General features: G+C 41.1%; 1 protein-coding gene across 11 annotated transcripts in view; it reads right to left on the bottom strand.

The window, feature by feature from the left end:
• The window catches only part of LOC133635166 (ephrin type-B receptor 3-like), a 149,692-nt gene that overhangs the window by 46,080 nt on the left and 83,901 nt on the right, over positions 1-19,711 (bottom strand). For all 11 annotated transcript variants that reach the window (XR_009822027.1, XM_062028023.1, XM_062028024.1 and 8 more), the window contains exons 2-3: positions 17,197-17,261; positions 5,370-6,042 (exon numbers count right to left, since the gene is read on the bottom strand). Coding sequence is in view for 10 of the 11 variants with exons in the window: in XM_062028023.1 (XP_061884007.1) it covers positions 5,370-6,042; positions 17,197-17,261 (738 nt within the window). In the remaining variant the exon portion in view is untranslated. The remainder of the gene's footprint in view (positions 1-5,369; positions 6,043-17,196; positions 17,262-19,711) is intronic.

Below are 19,711 nucleotides of genomic sequence, written 5' to 3'. Positions count from 1 at the left end.
GGAAAGTGTGGCGCAAGGAGGGGAAGGAAAAAAATAGCGCCGCAAATGAGGGGAGAGGCTCATCGATTAATAGCAATGCAGACATCCTTACTGGCGTATTAATGAGAGAAATGGCCTTCAGATTAGAATGGAATGAGGTGTGGGGGGGGGGTTGGTGGAAAAATGAAAGGCGCTAAAGGAGGTGCCGTCCTCTGGGAGAGCGTTGTGGAAAAGGTATTATTATTGAGTAACGTAAAAGGTGAGGACCAAAAAGTGACGCTTGGGTCCAGTCATCAGGGCCTGGACCAACAAATTGGTTTCTAATAGAGATGTCCGATTGTGGGGGGGGGTGTGGCCTGCGGACCTGCAGCGAAGCGGGGTGTGTCAGGATCGGCTTCGAGATTAGTGACAGGTGCGGAGGTGACACAGCTGTGAGTAGTGATGGGTCCGGCAACACCGATGCATCGGCGCACGCGTCGAGCTCATAGAGCAAAACCCTGTGTCGGTGCGCGTACCGCTTTTAGAAAGTCACGTGACCGATACGCGAACTGTGTCGCGCTGACGCCTCCTCTGTGCCCTGTGAGCGGGGGCCTTTTCTACAGCCGGAGAAATAATAACTAAGAAGAGAAATCGTCTAAAATGTAATACGTTGGAAAAACGTGTAAAAAAATAAAAAATTCCCAGTCCACAAGCATCCTCATTCACAACACTTTCTCTTAGATTTCCATGTTATGACACATGTTCACATTATTCATTGACTGTATCTAAAAAAGATAAAAATATATTTTTATTTAAATGAAGATATGAAATAATCCTAAATGAAATACAATGACTTGGTTTACATTATTGTATATACTAGGTCATAAAATCAGTGTATATTGTAGCGTTTCGGAGGAGTTAGTGCTGCAAGGGGTTCTGCGTATTTGTTCTGTTGTGTTTATGTTGTGTTACGGTGCGGATGTTCTCCCGGAATGTGTTTGTCATTGTTGTTTGGTGTGGGTTCACAGTGTGACGCATATTTATAACAGTGTTAAAGTTGTTTATACGGCCACCCTCAGTGTGACCTGTATGGCTGTTGACCAAGTATGCCTTGCATTCACTTGTGTGTGTGAAAAGCTGTATATATTATGTGATTGGGCCGGTACGCCTATGTATTGGTATATATATATATTACAGTAAAAGCCTTTTCAAAACAGGTTACAGGTTGCAAAATATTATTTTGGTTGCAGACATATGACAAAAAAAAATATTTTTAAATTTTTTTAACACTTTGAATCGACTCAGAATTGTAATAAATACACAATACGAATAGCGGTTTGAATTTTTTCTGGCACCATAGTTGCTAATGTTGTGTTCTGTGAGTATAAATTGCACATTGCAAAAAAAGAGCTGACAAAAAATAAAATAAAGAGACTGGATTTTAGGAAAGAAATGTTAAAAACGAGTGAAATTAACTCGACTTGATAAAACATCCGAAATTAAGATTCGTATATCTAGAAATCAGCAGGACTTTTAAGTTAGAAGCAATTATTTTATTTTGAAAACAAGCATTCAACTTGCAATTCTTAAATTTTGCATCCTGGGACTGTTGCAGGATCTTTAAACAACACTTTTTGTGTGTGTCTTATTCGAATAGTTATCTTCTCAATTTTAACATCTTTAAACTAGCATATATCAAATATAATAATCCATGCTAAAAAATAAGATTATGATGTAAAGTCAATGACACAAAAAAAAAAAAAAAAAAGCAAATAGCTCTTAAAACTAGGGACATTTCTAGGAATATATATTTTTTAATCTTGACAAGTGGCAAATAATTTGCAGTGCACTAAAAGGAAGAAGCCATTAGAAACGTCCTCATTGTCATTGGCGATACGAGCAAAGAAAAGTGCTTGTAAAATTGTGTCTGCCAGAAAGAAGGAGCCTTCTGGGCCCTGACAGCGTGGTGGCGCTACTGAACCTGCGCATAAAGACACATCTCCATCACCTTTGCTCATCAATAACCTTGCCAGCTCCCCCATCCCCTCTCTCAGCCTACTGTCTCCATGTGACCTACACGACCCCCGGCCCTCATTTTACGCCCTCGTGGCCCCCCCCCCACGCACACTTTCCATTTATCCTGCCCTCTCCTGCTGTCACCTGCACTTTATTTCAGCTGAGACCTCGCTTGGTTAAATTCACCTTGCTCTCAACCTCGGTGAACTCGTCGTGTTGTCCATCAGGACCGGCACCGTCACCGGCTTTCATAAACAGACAGCCTCTCATGCATTTCCATTTATTTAGCAACCAGCTGCCAGGCCGGGTCAGAAGGCCAAACAGCAGGCGGACAAAGTCATCTATAGTGGATTGTTGTACTTTAAGTTGTAGCTAATGTTGCAAAAGTACTTCCAATATAGCGAGCGACAGTTACTAACTTACATTAATCTGTTTTCTGCAGCAAACCGTTGCAAAACTTCGGACGAAGACGAAATCGAGTGAAAACCTCAGATGCATTTTTCTCTTAAGAAATAATGTCGCCGATTTTTTGGTTCCAGACACCCAAAAAATAAACACAAAACCAGAGATGTCCGATAACGGCTTTTTTGACGATATTCCGATATTGTCCAACTCTTAATTACCGATTCCAATATCAACCGATACCGATATATACAGTCGTGGAATTAACACATTATTATGCCTAATTTTATTGTGATGCCCCGCTGGATGCATTAAACAATGTAACAAAGTTTACCAAAATAAATCAACTCAATAAAGGGAAAAAAGTGCCAACATGGCACTGCCATATTTATTATTGAAGTCACAAAGTGCATTATTTTTTTTTAACATGCCTCAAAACAGCAGCTTGGAATTTGGGACATGGGGAGTAGGGGGTAGCGGGGGGTGTATATTGTAGCGTCCCGGGAGAGTTAGTGCTGCAAGGGGTTCTGGGTATTTGTTCTGTTGTGTTTATGTCGTGTTACGGTGCGGATGTTCTCCCGAAATGTGTTTGTCATTCTTGTTTGGTGTGGGTTCACAGTGTGGCGCATATTTGTAACAGTGTTAAAGTTGTTTATACGGTCACCCTCAGTGTGACCTGTATGGCTGTTGACCAACTATGCAATTGCATTCACTTATGTGTGTGTAAAAGCCGCATATTTTATGCGGCTGGGCCGGCACGCTGTTTGTATGGAGGAAAAGCGGACGTGACGACAGGTTGTAGAGGACGCTAAAGGCAGTGCCTTTAAGGCACGCCCCTAATATTGTTGTCCGGGTGGAAATCGGGAGAAATTCGGGGGAATGGTTGCCCCGGGCACTGATATTCGGGAGTCTCCCGGGAAAATCTGGAGGGTTGGCAAGTATGCCCTACATCCGTGTTTTACCAGATATGTACCGCTCCGTACAGCGGCGTTTTAAAAAGTCATCAATTTTACTTTTTGAAACCGATACCGATAACTTCCGATATTACATTTTAAAGCATTTATCGGCCGATAATATCGGCAGTCCGATATTATCGGACATCTCTACACAAAACCCATTTTAAAGATAATTATGATAGTGTAAGTATGTATCCACTACAGTAGTTGTTCTCAAATGTTTTTCACTTGACTTTCCAAGTACCACCCTAATGACCCAACATTAAAATACAGTCGCGTAATAGGCTTAAGTATTCATTAAAAACAAGGCAGAGTTTTTTTTTTAAACAAGTATAATTACTATTTTTGGACACTGTAACTTTACACACTGTTTGAACAGTAACACTGTGTTTGAATATTTAATTAAGTGCATCTTTGGCGTACCGCTAGATGGAGCCCGCGTACCACTAGTAAAACGATCACCCCCCCCCCCCCCCCCCAAAAAAAATCTAATCACTTCACAATAGCCATTTCAGACATTTCCTGAAACTTTCAGCAAAATCCGCCTGTAACTTTTTGAGCTATCTGTAGCGGGATTAAATAAACAGAGTGAACCCTCTTGTCGGTGGAAGCGGGGTCACGAGCATACACACACCGAGAAGTTGAGCCTTGTAATGTAAACCACTAATTCCTTATCCCATTTCTGACTCATCCTGAAAGTTCAGTCAAAATCGGCCTAGAACTTTTTAACCTACCTATAGCAGGATAAAATAAACAGAGTGAACCCTCTTGTCAGTCATCCACTCTCTTTGCCTCCGGGTGGAAGCGGAGTCGCTAGCATACACACACAGAGAAGTGCCCTGAATGTAAACGTAAGACAATGCTTCTCAATTATTTTCCGTATGATTTGTCTATAAAATTGTTATAAGTACACCTCTGCATAACATTGTATCCTTATTAACGTTAAAAGAAAAAATAAGAAAATACAGCTCAACTTTCAAGGAACAATCACTTTATTAACATTATTTTTTAGTGTGTAACAGAAAATATAAAATTGCATCATTTTGCTAAAATAAAATAAAAAGGTATCATTTAAAGTATAAACATGTTTAAATCCATGTTTATCTGTTTTAAACAGGTAAACATGCAACTGCTCTATACTTCTCCCTACGTCCGTGTACCACTCCGTACAGCGGCCTTTTAAAAAGTCATAAATTGTACTTTTTGAAACCGATACCAGTGTTTCCCATAAACTGCCAAGATACCTGTGGCGGTGGTCACCATGACATCTTCGATTAATTTGCGTAGTTTACTACAATGATATGATTTTCTCTAAAAAGGCTCAAAAAATGTATACTTACTAATTAATAATAACAGTTTTGTTTTAAATGTCCATCCATCCATCCATCCATTTTACAATATAATGACAACACTTTATGTACATATTTATATACAGATTTGAACAACAAGTTATTCACTGAAATATATTTATTAATTGTGGTTCTTACAAAAAATATATCTTATAAAAATAAAAAAGCTAAAATGTCTCTTAAAGCTCTGCCCCTTTAATTAGTGCATACTAAATAATTTAACTTTAGCCTACTACTACAACCATATTATTTACCAGCAACATAAAGTGAAACAGAGGCAGAGGTGTCCTGCCACAGTCAGTAACAAATAAACAGAAAACAGTAGTGGTCAAATACAAATAAGGCAACAAGAGAAGTATCCTACACTTCTCTTTTGTAAAGTAAATCTGAACAGCCGATATGGGCATCTACATCAACTATATGATTTACCTGAGAAGCTGGACAGGACAAAAAAAAAAAAAAAAAAAAAAAAAAAAAAAATACAAATAAATGCCGAAAAATCTATTTGTGTCGGCCTTAATTCTTTCGTGGCGGGCCGCAACAAATAAATGAATATGTGGGAAACACTGGATACTGAGAATTTCCGATATTACATTTAAAAGCTTTTATCGGCCGTCTGCCGATATTATCGGACATCTCTAGTTGTGACTCTGACTCATTCCCGACTACTTCACGCCGTCACACTCACCTTGGCATTGAGTGTCCTTCATGGCAGGTTCAAAACCCGCCGAGCAGGTGCAGGCGCCCACGGGAACCATCCATTCCCCGTCTCCGTTGCAGTACAACTTGAGCGGCACGGACACCTCCAAGGCGTTGGGGACGCAGGTCCCGGGTGCAATGACCAAGGACGTGGCTTCCGCTCCGGTCGCCGTCTCTGGAAAAACTGCGAAGTTGGCTATGGTGGTGGAGCACTTCTTGTAAAAAACCCTCACTGAGATGAGGGACATGCACGCCCCGAGGTCCTGGAAGGCCAAGTAGAACCCGGCTTTGGACAACGGCCCGAAACTCCTGACTTTAGTGTTGACCAGTCCGGAATCGAGCTTGGAGAAGCTGGTATCCGGGGCGATGGTATCCACTTTCACGTACGGGTTCTCCATCCAGAACGGACTGGTCGCCGTGGCCGAGTCGGAGTCCGACTCGTAGTAGAAGAGGTTGAAGGTCTCTTTGCAGGAGCCCGGGATGTTCGGGATGCTGTTGCAGTCACGCACCGTGAATTTCATCTCCACGTAAACACGCAGCACGTCCTTCCGCGGGATAAAGTCACTGCGTAGCCAGTTATTCTGGTTGAGCTCTCGTACGTTGCATACTTGGTAAGTCCGGATGGGGTTCATGGCGTCGTCGTAACCGCTCACCTCTTCCCACTGCAAAGAAAGAGACCAACGTTAGACAGAAGAGTTAGATTAGGGGTGTCCAAAATACAGCCGGCGGGTCGAATGAGTCCAATGAGCAATTAGGTCAGGCTTGGTGTTCTCATACCATATACAAATAGCCTGATAGCTACGATATTGTCGCCATCTGGTGGCCAATGAAAGTAACTCAAGTCTGTGACCATTAATTATAAATCCGTGTTAAAGTTAAAGTACCAATGGTTGTCACACACACACACTAGATGTGGCAAAATTATTCTCTGCATTTGACCCATCACCCTTGATCACCCCCTGGGTGGTGGGGGGAGCAGTGAGCAGCATCAGTGGCCACGCCCGGGAATCATTTTTGGTGATTTAACCCCCAATTCCAACCCTTGATGCTGAGTGCCAAGCAGGGAGGTAATGGGTCCCATTTTTATAGTCTTTGGTATGACTCGGCCGGGGTTTGAACTCACAACCTACCGATCTCAAGGCGGACACTCTCACCACTAGGAACATGCACAGCAAATTAAAGTTAAAAGTTAAAGTAGCACTGATAGTCACACACACACTAGGTGTGGTGGAATTACCCTATGCATTTGACCCCTCCCCTTTTTCCACCCCTTGGGAGGTGAAGGGAGCAGTGAGCAGTAGCGGTGGCCGTGCTCGGGAATCATTTTGGTGAATTCCAACCCCTTGATGCTGAGTACCAAGCTGGGAGGTAATGGGTCCCATTTGTATAGTCTTCCGTATGAACTCACGACCTACCGATCTTATATGAACCAATCCAAACAACATTCCCTAGTCATGGTGCAGGAAAATAAAAAAAATTAACCCGCGCAAAAATTAAATAAAACAAATAACACAACCTGCTCAACCAACCCCTTGATGCTAAGTACCAAGCAGGGAGGTAATGGGTCCCATTTCTATAGTCTTTGGTATGAACTCACGATCTACCAATCTTATATGAACCAATCCAAACAACCTTCCCTAGTCATGGTGCAGGAAACTAAAAAAATTAACCTGTGCAAAAAATTAAAAAAACAAATAACACAACCTGCTCATTGAACTTTGCTGATACTTTGATGCCCACAACTGATTTTTTTTACCGGCCCATGGGAACAATCTAAAAAAAAAATACTATTAAAAGTGGAATAAAAGAGCAAACAGGTTAAATGTAACGAGAAAGAGTTATTGCAACTTTTTGACTCTAGCAACAAAGATGTTATGCGGGTCCCCTCCAAGGTTTCTCATTGTCCCATTGGGTTGACTTTTTCCTTGCCCTGATGTGGGATCTGAGCCGAGGATGTCGTTGTGGTTTGTGCAGCCCTTTGAGACACTCGTGATTTAGGACTATATAAATAAACATTGATTGATTGATTGACAAGCGGCCCTCTATTGGCAGCCATGACTGTGGTGTGGCCCTCAATGAAAACAAGTTTGACACCCCCTGGTCTGGTGGGACAGGCCAAAGTTAAGTCGGACAAAATGGGGACCACTGCTATAGATGAAGTACTTCTCTAGTAAGTGCATTTCAAAAGGATGAGAAGTGTAAATTCATCACGATTACCGCAGCCTTGTCACCTCTTCAACCTGCAGCGTGTGGCGCTCATATCTGTGTGGAGATATCGTACACATCCCCCAACCCATTGCACTTTAATTAGACTGCCATCATTGCCACGTCGTCTGAAGGGGACGACGTTTCCGCTTAACCTTCTTTCTTCCAGTGCATCTTTCAATGCCACTGCAGCACCCGGGGGGTGAATTACTCCCGGATAAAACCGGATTAAAATGTTCTAAACTTTGATTACCGGCTTTATTAAATGAGCGCGCGCACGCACGCTTTGGTGCGACGCGCCGTATTGCAATGTTGAGTGCGGTGAATGAGGACGGCACAATTAAATGGTCTCACTTCAAACAGCGATCCCGGAGAGTGTGGGTGGATGTGCTCGGGGACCTGCTCTCCTTTCTACGCGTTCATTTTTGTGAGCTTAGGTTTATTTGTATTGCACATTTTAAATCACCAAGGCAATAGTTTATGTTGGCTTTTGTGGTTAGATGAAGAATGTTGCTCTCATCACACCTTATCGAAAGCATCAGATTGACTCTGTGACCTACTGATTACAGACTCCCTTTTTTTTAATTTTTTAATTTTTTTATTTGTTTTGCTCAGCCCTCGAGCAAATCTGTCAACATGAATAACAAATAGTCTCATAGGAAAATGTCAACAGAGAGGTAAAGTACTGTATACACCAGATCTGGGCAAATTAAGGCCCGGATCGTTAAGCTTTTCAATCTGGACATTCCCAAATCCTTTTTTTAGATCTTTAAGATGTAGAGTGTAGCTGCCATTATGATGTGCAGTGATGACCGTAAGTCTTCAACTATACTAAGTCGTTCAATGCTTGGAATCTGCGCTTTTGCACGATATACCGTATTTTTCGGAGTATAAGTCGCTCCGGAGTATAAGTCGCACCGGCCGAAAATGCATAATAAAGAAGGAAAAAAACATATATAAGTCGCATTTTTTGGGGAAATGTATTTGATAAAACCCAACACCAAGAATAGACATTTGAAAGGCAATTTAAAATAAATAAAGAATAGTGAACAACAGGCTGAATAAGTGTACGTTATATGAGGCATAAATAACCAACTGAGAACGTGCCTGGTATGTTAACATAACATATTATGGTAAGAGTCATTCAAATAACTATAACATATAGAACATGCTATACGTTTACCAAACAATCTGTCACTCCTAATCGCTAAATCCCATGAAATCTTATACGTCTAGTCTCTTACGTGAATGAGCTAAATCAGGGGTCCCCAAACTACGGCCCGCAGGCCGGATCCGGCCCCCCAGCATCCAGAAAGTCCCAAGAATTAAATGTTTTTTAAAATTGTTTTTATCTTTCCTTTCTAATCCATTTTCTACCGCTTTTAATCTGTGTCTCCTAGCCGCTCAGGAAAATCATATTGTCTAAAAATAAATTTTCCCATGGATAACGTGACAATGTTAAATGTTGATGAACATCAATGTTAATTGATGTTAAATGACAAAACTGATTAACTCGCTGGAATATAAAGACAATGTATATACACTACCGTTTAAAAGTTTGGGGTCACATTGAAATGTCCTTATTTTTGAAGGAAAATCACTGTACTTTTCAATGAAGATAACTTTAAACTAGTCTTAACTTTAAAGAAATACACTCTATACATTGGTACAGTGGTTTTTGGTGCAATATCTACATAGGTGTATAGAGGCCCATTTCCAGCAACTATCACTCCAGTGTTCTAATGGTTCAATGCGTTTGCTCATTGGCTCAGAAGGCTAATTGATGATTAGAAAACCCTTGTGCAATCATGTTCACACATCTGAAAACAGTTTAGCTCGTTACAGAAGCTACAAAACTGACCTTACTTTGAGCAGATTGAGTTTCTGGAGCATCACATTTGTGGGGTCAATTAAACGCTCAAAATGGCCAGAAAAAGAGAACTTTCATCTGAAACTCGACAGTCTATTCTTGTTCTTAGAAATGAAGGCTATTCCACAATATTTTTTGGGTGACCCCAAACTTTTGAACGGTAGTGTGTATATATATATATATATATATATATATATATATATATATATATATATATACATACAGCCCGGCCCCTGGTTGTATGTACGTCGCCCGATTTGAACGGGCGACGTTGTTGTGCAAGGTATGAGCTCAGGGTTCGGATATGAACATTTGTAACTAAGTCGGGGGACAAACTCCAGCACACCGGCTGTTTCCTTTCTCGTGTTGAGCATCTTAATTAAGGCTGAGATACGGATGCGAGGGAGACGATGCTATCCATCCCAGACCCAAGAGGCCACGGGGGAGAGAGGAGGTAGACGGACACAGCCATGGGATTAAAAGGATGATCTGACAAGAGGCAAGGAGAATGAGGAAGCAATAATCACCCTGCAGGTCAATGGTATGGCTAAAAGCATGACGTACCAATGGAGATTTAGTTAAGTGTGATGCATCACTCCCTGCAGGCGCCTGCACTTCAATGCAAGTATTGCCTGGACGTAGGGTTGTACGGTATACCTGTATTAGTATAGTACCGCAATACTAATGAATCATTTTCAGAACTGTGCCAATCCCGCGCCCGCCACGTCGTGACATTGCTAGTTTTACGAGCAGAGGAGCATGTTCGGCAGCGCACGATCACGGAGTACTTACACGCAGACACAGTGTGTAGACAGAAAAGGGAGAACTGACGCATTTTGGCTTAAAAACTAACGATAAAGGTGAAGTTATAACACTGAAACTCAGGAAGAAGTGCTTTAAGACATGGCTAGCTAGCTAGCTAGCGGCTAACGTCCATCCGCCGTCGGCAGTGTTGTAGCTAATTCTAAATCACTAATCCTGGTCTCCATGGCGACAAATGAAGTAAGTTTCTTACAAGTATCATCCTTGCAGGACGAGGAATAGCTAAACATGCTTCACTACACACCGTAGCTCACCGGCATCAAAATGTAAACAAACGCCATTTGTGGATCCACACCTGACATCCACTGTAATGATATCAAGTACAGGGCACGTATCTAGTCGATACTACTATGATAACATCGATATTTGTTGGCATCACATCTTTTTTTCGTTTTTTAAAAATGTTTATTTTGTTTATAAACTCAGGAAATATGTCCCTGGACACATGAGGACTTTGAATATGACCAATATATGATCCTGTAACGACTTGGTATCAGATTGATACCTAAATTTGTGGTATCATCCAAAACTAATGTAAAGTATCAAACGAGACGAATAAGTGATTATTACATTTTAACAGAAGTGTAGATGGAACATGTTAAAAGAGAAAGTAAGCAGATATTAACAGTAAATAATTCATTTTCTACCGCTTGTCCTTAATAATGTTGACAAAATAATAGAATGATAAATGACACAATATGTTACTGCATATGTCAGCAGACTAATTAGGAGCCTTTGTTTGTTTACTTACTACTAAAAGACAAGTTGTCTAGTACGTTCACTATTGTATTTAATGACTTAACTGCAATAAGAAACATGTTTAATGTACCCTAATATTTTTTGTTCAAATAAAGCCAATAATGCAATTTTTTTCGTGGTCCCCTTTATTTAGAAAAGTACCGAAAAGTATCATAATAATTTTGGTCCCAGTACAAAAATATTGGAATCGTTACAACACTACCTGGGCGTGTACTATTTTAAACAATACATTCCTTTGTTTCTTTAGAGAAAGGTCACCGGTAGTGGAACTCTTTTTAGTTTCTTGGCATTGATTCTAGGTGCAGCTTCACAATCTGAAGAAGTCAGATAAGTAGCATATAAATGTGGACTATGCAAAGTCCAGTGTAGCAAAGACAATGATAAAAACAAAGACCACATACAGTACTTTATTTTTCCGACAATAAGCCGCTACTATTTTTCTATGCTTATAATTGATTGATTGATTGAGACTTTTAATAGTTGATTGCACAGTACAGTACATATTCCGTACAATTGACCACTAAATGGTAACACCGAATAACTTGTTCAACGTTAATCAATTCATGGTAAAACATAAAACATAAACAACGTATGGATTTTTCTTCGCTAACGGCCGTAACGTTTTGCTTTCAACAAATAGTTTTCAACACCAACAGAGACACTGACAACGTGTTTTATTGTTTGTTTGCTATGGCGCCATCTTCCGGACGAGTTCGCTCAATGCAGGCGCTAAGACATTGATACAATGTCGATTATATACACACATGTCCTTTAAAACTGATTTTGAAACGACCTTGCAAAATAGTTGTATTTGTAAACTGAGACAACGTTGGTGTCTTAATGTTGGATCCACGTTGGGAAATGACCAAATTTCAAAGGTCAAATCAACGCCACAACCTGACGTTAAAATAAATGTCGTCAAAAAGCATGTTGTTTCAACGTTGTGTTTGTGTTGTAGAATATTGGTTGGGGAATGAACAAAATTCAATGGTCAAATCAACGTCAGAATTGTTTAAACGTGGTCAAAAATAATTTTGTTTCAACGTTATGTTTGAGTTGTTCAACATCAGGACCTAATTCAAGAAGTTTGTTTTAATGTCTTGTGCTTGCCGTGCCTTGAACCGGAAGTATAACAGTCCCTTTCTGCTCTAAAGGATTATTCATTCATCACTCCAAGCAACGTTTGTAAATTTTACAATATAACTAAAACCATATTAATTGACTGTCTTCATGAATATGTGTACGTGCTATCGTAATGTAATCAAGCTAGCGTTGTTAGCATGAGCTAATATGCTAACGAATGTTCAAGTGTCTGTGTTAGTATTATCAACTTACTTAGACTTAGACAAACTATATTGATCCACAAGGGAAATTGTTCCACACAGTAGCTCAGTAACAAAGGATGGAAAGGATAATGCAGGTATTAAGTAGACTAAAAATGGACCATAATAGCAATATAAAATAGAACATATATGTAATATTTACATATTATATATACAATATATTATATTGTATTATATTGTTATATAATATATACAATATATAACAAATCCCAATTACCATGTACAATATTACAGTATATGTAACAGCTGCAGCAAAAAAAATACAAAATAAAAATTGCAGTTTCATCCTTTTTGTATTGTTTCAGTTTCGTAAATTCACCAAAACGTCACCGTGGAGTTATTGAGTCTGTTAAGCCGAATGGAGAGCTAGCTTCCGCCGTTAGCGAGTCCGTGACGACGACTTATGTTTTGTTGGATCAGATGTTTTACTGCCGTGTTACAGGCACCGTTTGGAAACAATTTAGGTACCGGTATGTAAATAAACATTTATAAAATATTTCGTGCCGGCTCATGGTCCGTTGCGGCTAATATCCATCCATCCATTTTCTACCGGCTGTCCCTTTTGGGGTTGCGGGGGCTGCTGGAGCCTATCTCAGCTGCATTCGGGCGGAAGGTGGGGTACACCGTGGACAAGTTGCCGCCTCATCACAGGGTCAACACACATAGACAACATTCACACTCACATTCACACACTAGAGTAGTGGTTCTTAACCTGGGTTCGATCGAACCCTAGGGGTTCGTTGAGTCGGCCTCAGGGGTTCGGCGGAGGTCAAGACACACCCGACTCATCGTGTAAATACAAACTTCTCCCTATCGGCACATTACGGATACGGCAACAGCTGACTGGTTTGCAGGTGTGTATTTTGTTGTGAGTTTATGCACTGTGTTGGTTTTGTTGTTTGAACACGGTGATGTTCATGCACGGTTCATTTTGTGCACCAGTTAAAAAACATGGTAAAACTTTAGTATGGGGAACATATTCACCATTAATTAATTGCTTATTAACATGGAAATTAGTAACATATTGGCTCTTAACTAGTCATTATTAAGTACTTATTAATGCCTTATTCGCCATGGCCTTATTATAACCCTAACCCTCTAACCCTGACCTTAACCCTAACCAAATAACTCTGAATTAAGTCTTTATTACTTAGAATATGTTCCCCTAGTGTCCAAATAACTCTAAATTAAGTCTTTATTACTTAGAATATGTTCCCCTAGTGTCCAAATAACTCTAAATGAAGTCTTTATTACTTAGAATATTTTCCCCTAGTGTCCAAATAACTCTAAATTAAGTCTTTATTTCTTAGAATATGTTCCCCTAGTGTCCAAATAACTCTAAATGAAGTCTTTATTACGTAGAATATTTTCCCCTAGTGTCCAAATAACTCTAAATTAAGTCTTTATTTCTTAGAATATGTTCCCCTAGTGTCCAAATAACTCTAAATTAAGTCTTTATTACTTAGAATATGTTCCCCTAGTGTCCAAATAACTCTAAATTAAGTCTTTATTTCTTAGAATATGTTCCCCTAGTGTCCAAATAACTCTAAATTAAGTCTTTGTTACTTAGAATATGTTCCCCTAGTGTCCAAATAACTCTAAATTAAGTCTTTGTTACTTAGAATATGTTCCCCTAGTGTCCAAATAACTCTAAATTAAGTCTTTGTTACTTAGAATATGTTCCCCTAGTGTCCAAATAACTTTAAATTAAGTCTTTGTTACTTAGAATATGTTCCCCTAGTGTCCAAATAACTCTAAATTAAGTGTTTGTTACTTAGAATATGTTCCCCTAGTGTCCAAATAACTTTAAATTAAGTCTTTGCTACTTAGAATATGTTCCCCTAGTGTCCAAATAACTCTAAATTAAGTCTTTGTTACTTAGAATATGTTCCCCTAGTGTCCAAATAACTCTAAATTAAGTGTTTGTTACTTAGAATATGTTCCCCTAGTGTCCAAATAACTTTAAATTAAGTCTTTGTTACTTAGAATATGTTCCCCTAGTGTCCAAATAACTCTAAATTAAGTGTTTGTTACTTAGAATATGTTCCCCTAGTGTCCAAATAACTCTAAATTAAGTCTTTATTTCTTAGAATATGTTCCCCTAGTGTCCAAATAACTCTAAATTAAGTCGTTTTTACTTAGAATATGTTCCCCTAGTGTCCAAATAACTCTAAATTAAGTCTTTATTACTTAGAATATGTTCCCCTAGTGTCCAAATAACTCTAAATTAAGTCTTTATTTCTTAGAATATGTTCCCCTAGTGTCCAAATAACTCTAAATTAAGTCTTTTTTACTTAGAATATGTTCCCCTAGTGCCCAAATAACTCTAAATTAAGTCGTTATTACTTAGAATATGTTCCCCTAGTGTCCAAATAACTCTAAATTAAGTCTTTGTTACATAGGATATGTTCCCCTAGTGTCCAAATAACTCTAAATTAAGTCTTTATTTCTTAGAATATGTTCCCCTAGTGTCCAAATAACTCTAAATTAAGTATTTATATCTCAGAATATGTTCCCCTAGTGTCCAAATAACTCTAAATTAAGTCTTTGTTACTTAGAATATGTTCCCCATACCAAAGTGTTACCACAAACATATAACTTTGTCTTGAATTTGAATTTTTATAAAAAACATGTTTTCACTAAAAAAGGGTTCGGTGAATGCGCATATGAAACTGGTGGTGTTCGGTACCTCCAACAAGATTAAGAACCACTGCACTAGAGCCAATTTAGTGTTGCCAATCAACCTATATGGAAAGATATTTAATTCCCCTACAATTTAGTGGGTGCGGCTTAAATATTGGTGTGCGGAAAGTACGGTAATAAATCGATGAACCGACCGTGAGAACATTTAAAATACAGGAGTGTGGTTGGTCACTTAAACATGAAGCTCAATGACTTCTGCTTACAAATGCTGAAATGCGGTCTTCGATAGCATAAGCAGATACGCTGCACAGTACGTCTGTTTTTTTTACTGCATTTGTGATGTCACAATCCAGCGTGGGGAATGTCTGTGTGTTGTGCAACACTGTAAAACAAGACAGAGCCGTCGTGACTCAGACAAGCCTGGAGAGCCTCCCGGGATAGTGTAGTCTGTTTGTTAGTGGCTCTATTTCGAGGTTTTGTTCTGGGTTTGACTCTTCCGTCTCGCCTCCTGCTCTCGGTATTCCACTATGTCATCCCAGCCACCGTGTTGGCTCCTCTGAAACAATCCACCGTAAACAGCAGCACTGTCGAAGCATGCAAACCCCCCCCCAAATAATGAGATATTTGATGGACACATGTGGCAAGAGTCACAGGATAAATGCAAGCTAAGCGCTCTTTAAACTGTCCTTTTCTTCAAAAGGAGCATCTGTGGCCGGGTTTTATATGCCGCTCCGCGTTGGTCCTTTTCTGCCACATTGACGCTTAATGACAGGGAGGAGGGTCCGGCAGAGGGAAGGGAAGATGGACGGCTGTGAGGAGGCAAAGCCCACGGTGGGGGTTTGTCCATCTGATTGTTTCGGCGAGAGAATACGGCTCCATTAATGGTGACCGAGATGGCTGAACGACTCGGAACAGCTGGGGTGGAATGTCCCCGTCCGTACGTTGGGGTGTAAAAAAATAAAATAAAAATAAGGGCTCCACTTTTCAGAACCTAAGGGCCACAGAGAGAGGGGCCACACAAAAGGCATGCAGAGGAGTGATGGCAGGCTTTGAAGTCTAGTCGAGGAGAGGTCAAGACTCCTCTTTAACCCATTGTGAAAACCTCATGGGGGAACAACGTGAAACTGTCACTGGTACTTTGTGTGTGGCAGATTGCGACGCCACAGGTCAATTACAAGAAATATTCCCGCCTTTGGAGGTTAGTTTACGAAGGAAGTGATTTTGCATTGAGGCCGGTGGATCGGGACATCTGTTGCATGGTGCGGATGAGATCGATTGGTAAATGGGTTATACTTGTATAGCGCTTTTCTACCTTCAAGGACCTCAAAGCGCTTTGACACCACATTCACCCATTCACACACTGATGGCGGGTGCTGCCATGCAAGGCCCTAGCCACGACCCATCAGGAGCAAGGGTGAAATGTCTTGTTCAAGGACAGAACGGACATGACGAGGTTGGTAGAAAATGGGGATTGAACCAGGAACCCTCAGGTTGCTGGCACGGCCACTCTCCCAACCACGCCACGCCGTCCCGAAGTGAATCTTTTGTTCAACGCTAACGCGCGCATCTGTTTGAATACTGAAACACTTGTTGTTGGGTGATTTGTTGGTTGAGGGGGCCACGCAATAGGGCAGCACGATTAATCAACATTTAGGTTTTAATTAATACGATAAAATGTGTTTTTTTCTACAGCACCACTGGCATTTGAGCGACAGCCATGTTCGGCAATCAAAATTGTTGATCGTCGCTCGATTTAAACAGGGAGAAAGACGACTCACTCTTATTATCGGTGTGCAGAAAGTACGGTAATAAATCGATGAACCGACCGTGAGAACATTTAAAATAAAGGAGTGCGGTCGGTCACTTAAACATGACGCTCAATGACTTTTGCTTACGAATGCTGAAATGTGGTCTGGCAAGCATGCAAGCACAGATGTATGAAAAATACGACCTACTGAATATGCAAATGAAAGGTGTACGTCCCTTAAAGTTGATTCATAAATCAGTTGAAACCAGTAGCTGACACTGGTTCCCAGAAGGATGTAGTTAGTAACTATTGTCCAGTTTTGGACCATTGGTTGTGTAGTGATTCACACGGTTGGCTTTATTCTAAGTCCCCAATAGATTTGCTTGGTGCCTCATTATAAATCAAACATGTTGCACAATAAACTCACCCCAGTCTCAGGATGTGAAGTCCAGGCTAATTCTGTTGTGGCCCACTTTGTGTCCATCAGCGTCTCTGAAAACAAAAGCAGAACATCTGGGTCAGACAAAGAGGATCAATACAAAAAAAATACAAAATCTGAATTTTGACACTCAGGCCATGTCTAGACTAAGTCGTTTAACCCCTAGCTCAGGGGTCGGCAACCCGCGGCTCCGGAGCCGCATGCGGCTCAGATGCGGCTCAGCTACATACTTGCCGACCCCCCCGATTTTCCCAGGAGACTTGTGGATCTCAGTGCCTCTCATAGATAACTCCCAGGGGAAATATAATCATATTTACACTCTAATTACTATATAAAGGAAGTGCCCTAATTGCACTGCAATAATTGTCCTCTATAGCATTTACAAACAATGTGCCAGTCCGGCCACATGTTGTATGTAGCTTTTACTTGCACACACAGGAGACAGCAAAGCATAGTTACTCATCAGCCACACAGCTTACACTGACGGTAGCCGTATCAAACAACTTTAACATTGTTACGTTACAAATATGCGCCACACTGTGAACCCACACCAAAAAAGAATGAAAAACACATTTCTGGAGAACATCCCACCGTAACACAACATAAACACAACACACCCAATACCCAGAATCCCATGCAGCCCTAACTCTTCCGGTCTACATTATACACCCCCGCTACCACCAAATCCCCCCACACATCAACCCCCCCCCCCCCTCTCTCCGTGCGTTGGTTGCGCGGAAGAGTTAGGGCTGCATGGGATTCTGGGTATTGGTACCGTCAGTGTAAGCTGTGTGGCTGCTGAGCTAGTACGCCTTGCTGTCACTTACGTGAGCAAGCCGAAACTGCATTGTACATGTGGTCGAGCAGGTACACTGTTTGGTCAGACTGAAGAGGGCGCCAAAAGCAGTGCCATCACGCCCTGATATCCGGTAGTCTCCCGGGAAAAATGAGAGGGTTGGCAAGTATGACGCTATCCAGCGCCTTTCATTCAAAACTCGCGGGCTGCACTAACATCAAATTTCCACATTAAAGTGCGTGCCGGTGCGTGTGTCGGAGACCCCTAGTTAACATAGCACAAAGCATTTAAGCTTTGTATGCGGTGTTTTTCATTTTAAATTTAAATTTTTTTTTTGTGGCTCCCATTACTTTCTTTAATTTGTGAAACCTGCCAAAATGGCTCTTTGAGTGGTAAAGGTTGCCGACCCCTGCCCTAGCTAAAGTGCTTCGCCGATGTATTGTCGTGGCGATAAGTCACTGTGAATGTCCATTTCGCGTTCTCGACTCTCATTTTCAAGAGGATATAGTATCCGAGGTGGTTTAAAATACAAATCTGTGATCCACATTAGAAAAAGGAGAGAGTGTGGAATCCAATGAGCCCTTGTACGTAAGTTACGGTCAGAGCGAAAAAAGATACGTCCTGCACTGCACTCTAGTCCTTCACTCTCACGTTCCTCATCCATGAATCTTTCATCCTGGCTCAAATTAATGGGGTAATCGTCGCTTTCTCGGTCCGAATCGCTCTCGCTACTGGTGTAAACAATGGTGAAATGTGAGGAGCCCTTCAACCTGCGACTTGCACACAAAGCAACACTGGAGGTGACTATGACGTGTGCGGTTTCCGCGCATGCGTACTAGGAGGGGTTGCGCCGGCGGACGGAGGGGGGCGCGGGGGTCTTAAACGGTGGCATTGTTGTGTGTGGACACGGATAAGGTTAGGTGTGATTTATCCGGCTTAGTGTAAACGGGGCCTCAGAGAGGTTTGCTACATTGAAAACTGAGCCAAAGTGCGATTTTGGATCTGCATTGTGGGTAAGACAAAGAAGCACTGTGTGTGTGTGTGTGTGTGTGTGTGTGTTTGTGTGTGTGTGTGTGTGTGTGTGTGTGTGTGTGTGTGTGTGTGTGTGTGTGTGTGTGTGTGTGTGTGTGTGTGTGTGTGTGTGTGTGTGTGTGTGTGTGTGTGTGTGTGTGTGTGTGTGTTTGTGTGTGTGTGTGTGTGTAGGTGTGAGCGGAAGATCTCCAGACGTGAGAAGGCGATCTTTGTGGGAGATCTTCAAAGTGGCGCGGACCATTTTACTGCACCTCCTTGTTCACCCAATTAGCCTTAATTAGACATCCGTGTTTACACAGAAAGGGAAGAAAACAACTCTGTGTGCCATCCAGTAAAGTTTGTGCCAAATCGACAGCCTTTTGCTGCATAGATGCGCTCTGAAAAACACAATAAGGTGGGGGGAAAAAAAACTAAATTTCCTACTTTCTGGCTTCTTCTTCCGGCTATGCTGTCAGCATTGTGCAAGCAGGGAAGAAGCATAATAAATGTGGAGTCTTTTATTACCTGCAGCTCCAGGCACGGCGTGGTGCCATCGTTATTATCTCAACCACTGTGCTGCACTACCAGAAGTCTAACATGATGAAAGGACACTTGCTAGTTAGTGGAATGTGCGACTACTTCCTGGTCACGTGTAGAAGCATGAAGTCATGGTTATTACTCTCTATCTCTTTCCCT

The sequence above is a fragment of the Entelurus aequoreus genome, linkage group LG19 (genome assembly GCF_033978785.1).
Source record: "Entelurus aequoreus isolate RoL-2023_Sb linkage group LG19, RoL_Eaeq_v1.1, whole genome shotgun sequence".
Classification (NCBI taxonomy): Eukaryota; Metazoa; Chordata; class Actinopteri; order Syngnathiformes; family Syngnathidae; genus Entelurus; species Entelurus aequoreus.
The sequence above is the reverse complement of the archived record's forward strand: the minus strand, read 5'-3'. Positions and strand labels throughout refer to the sequence as shown.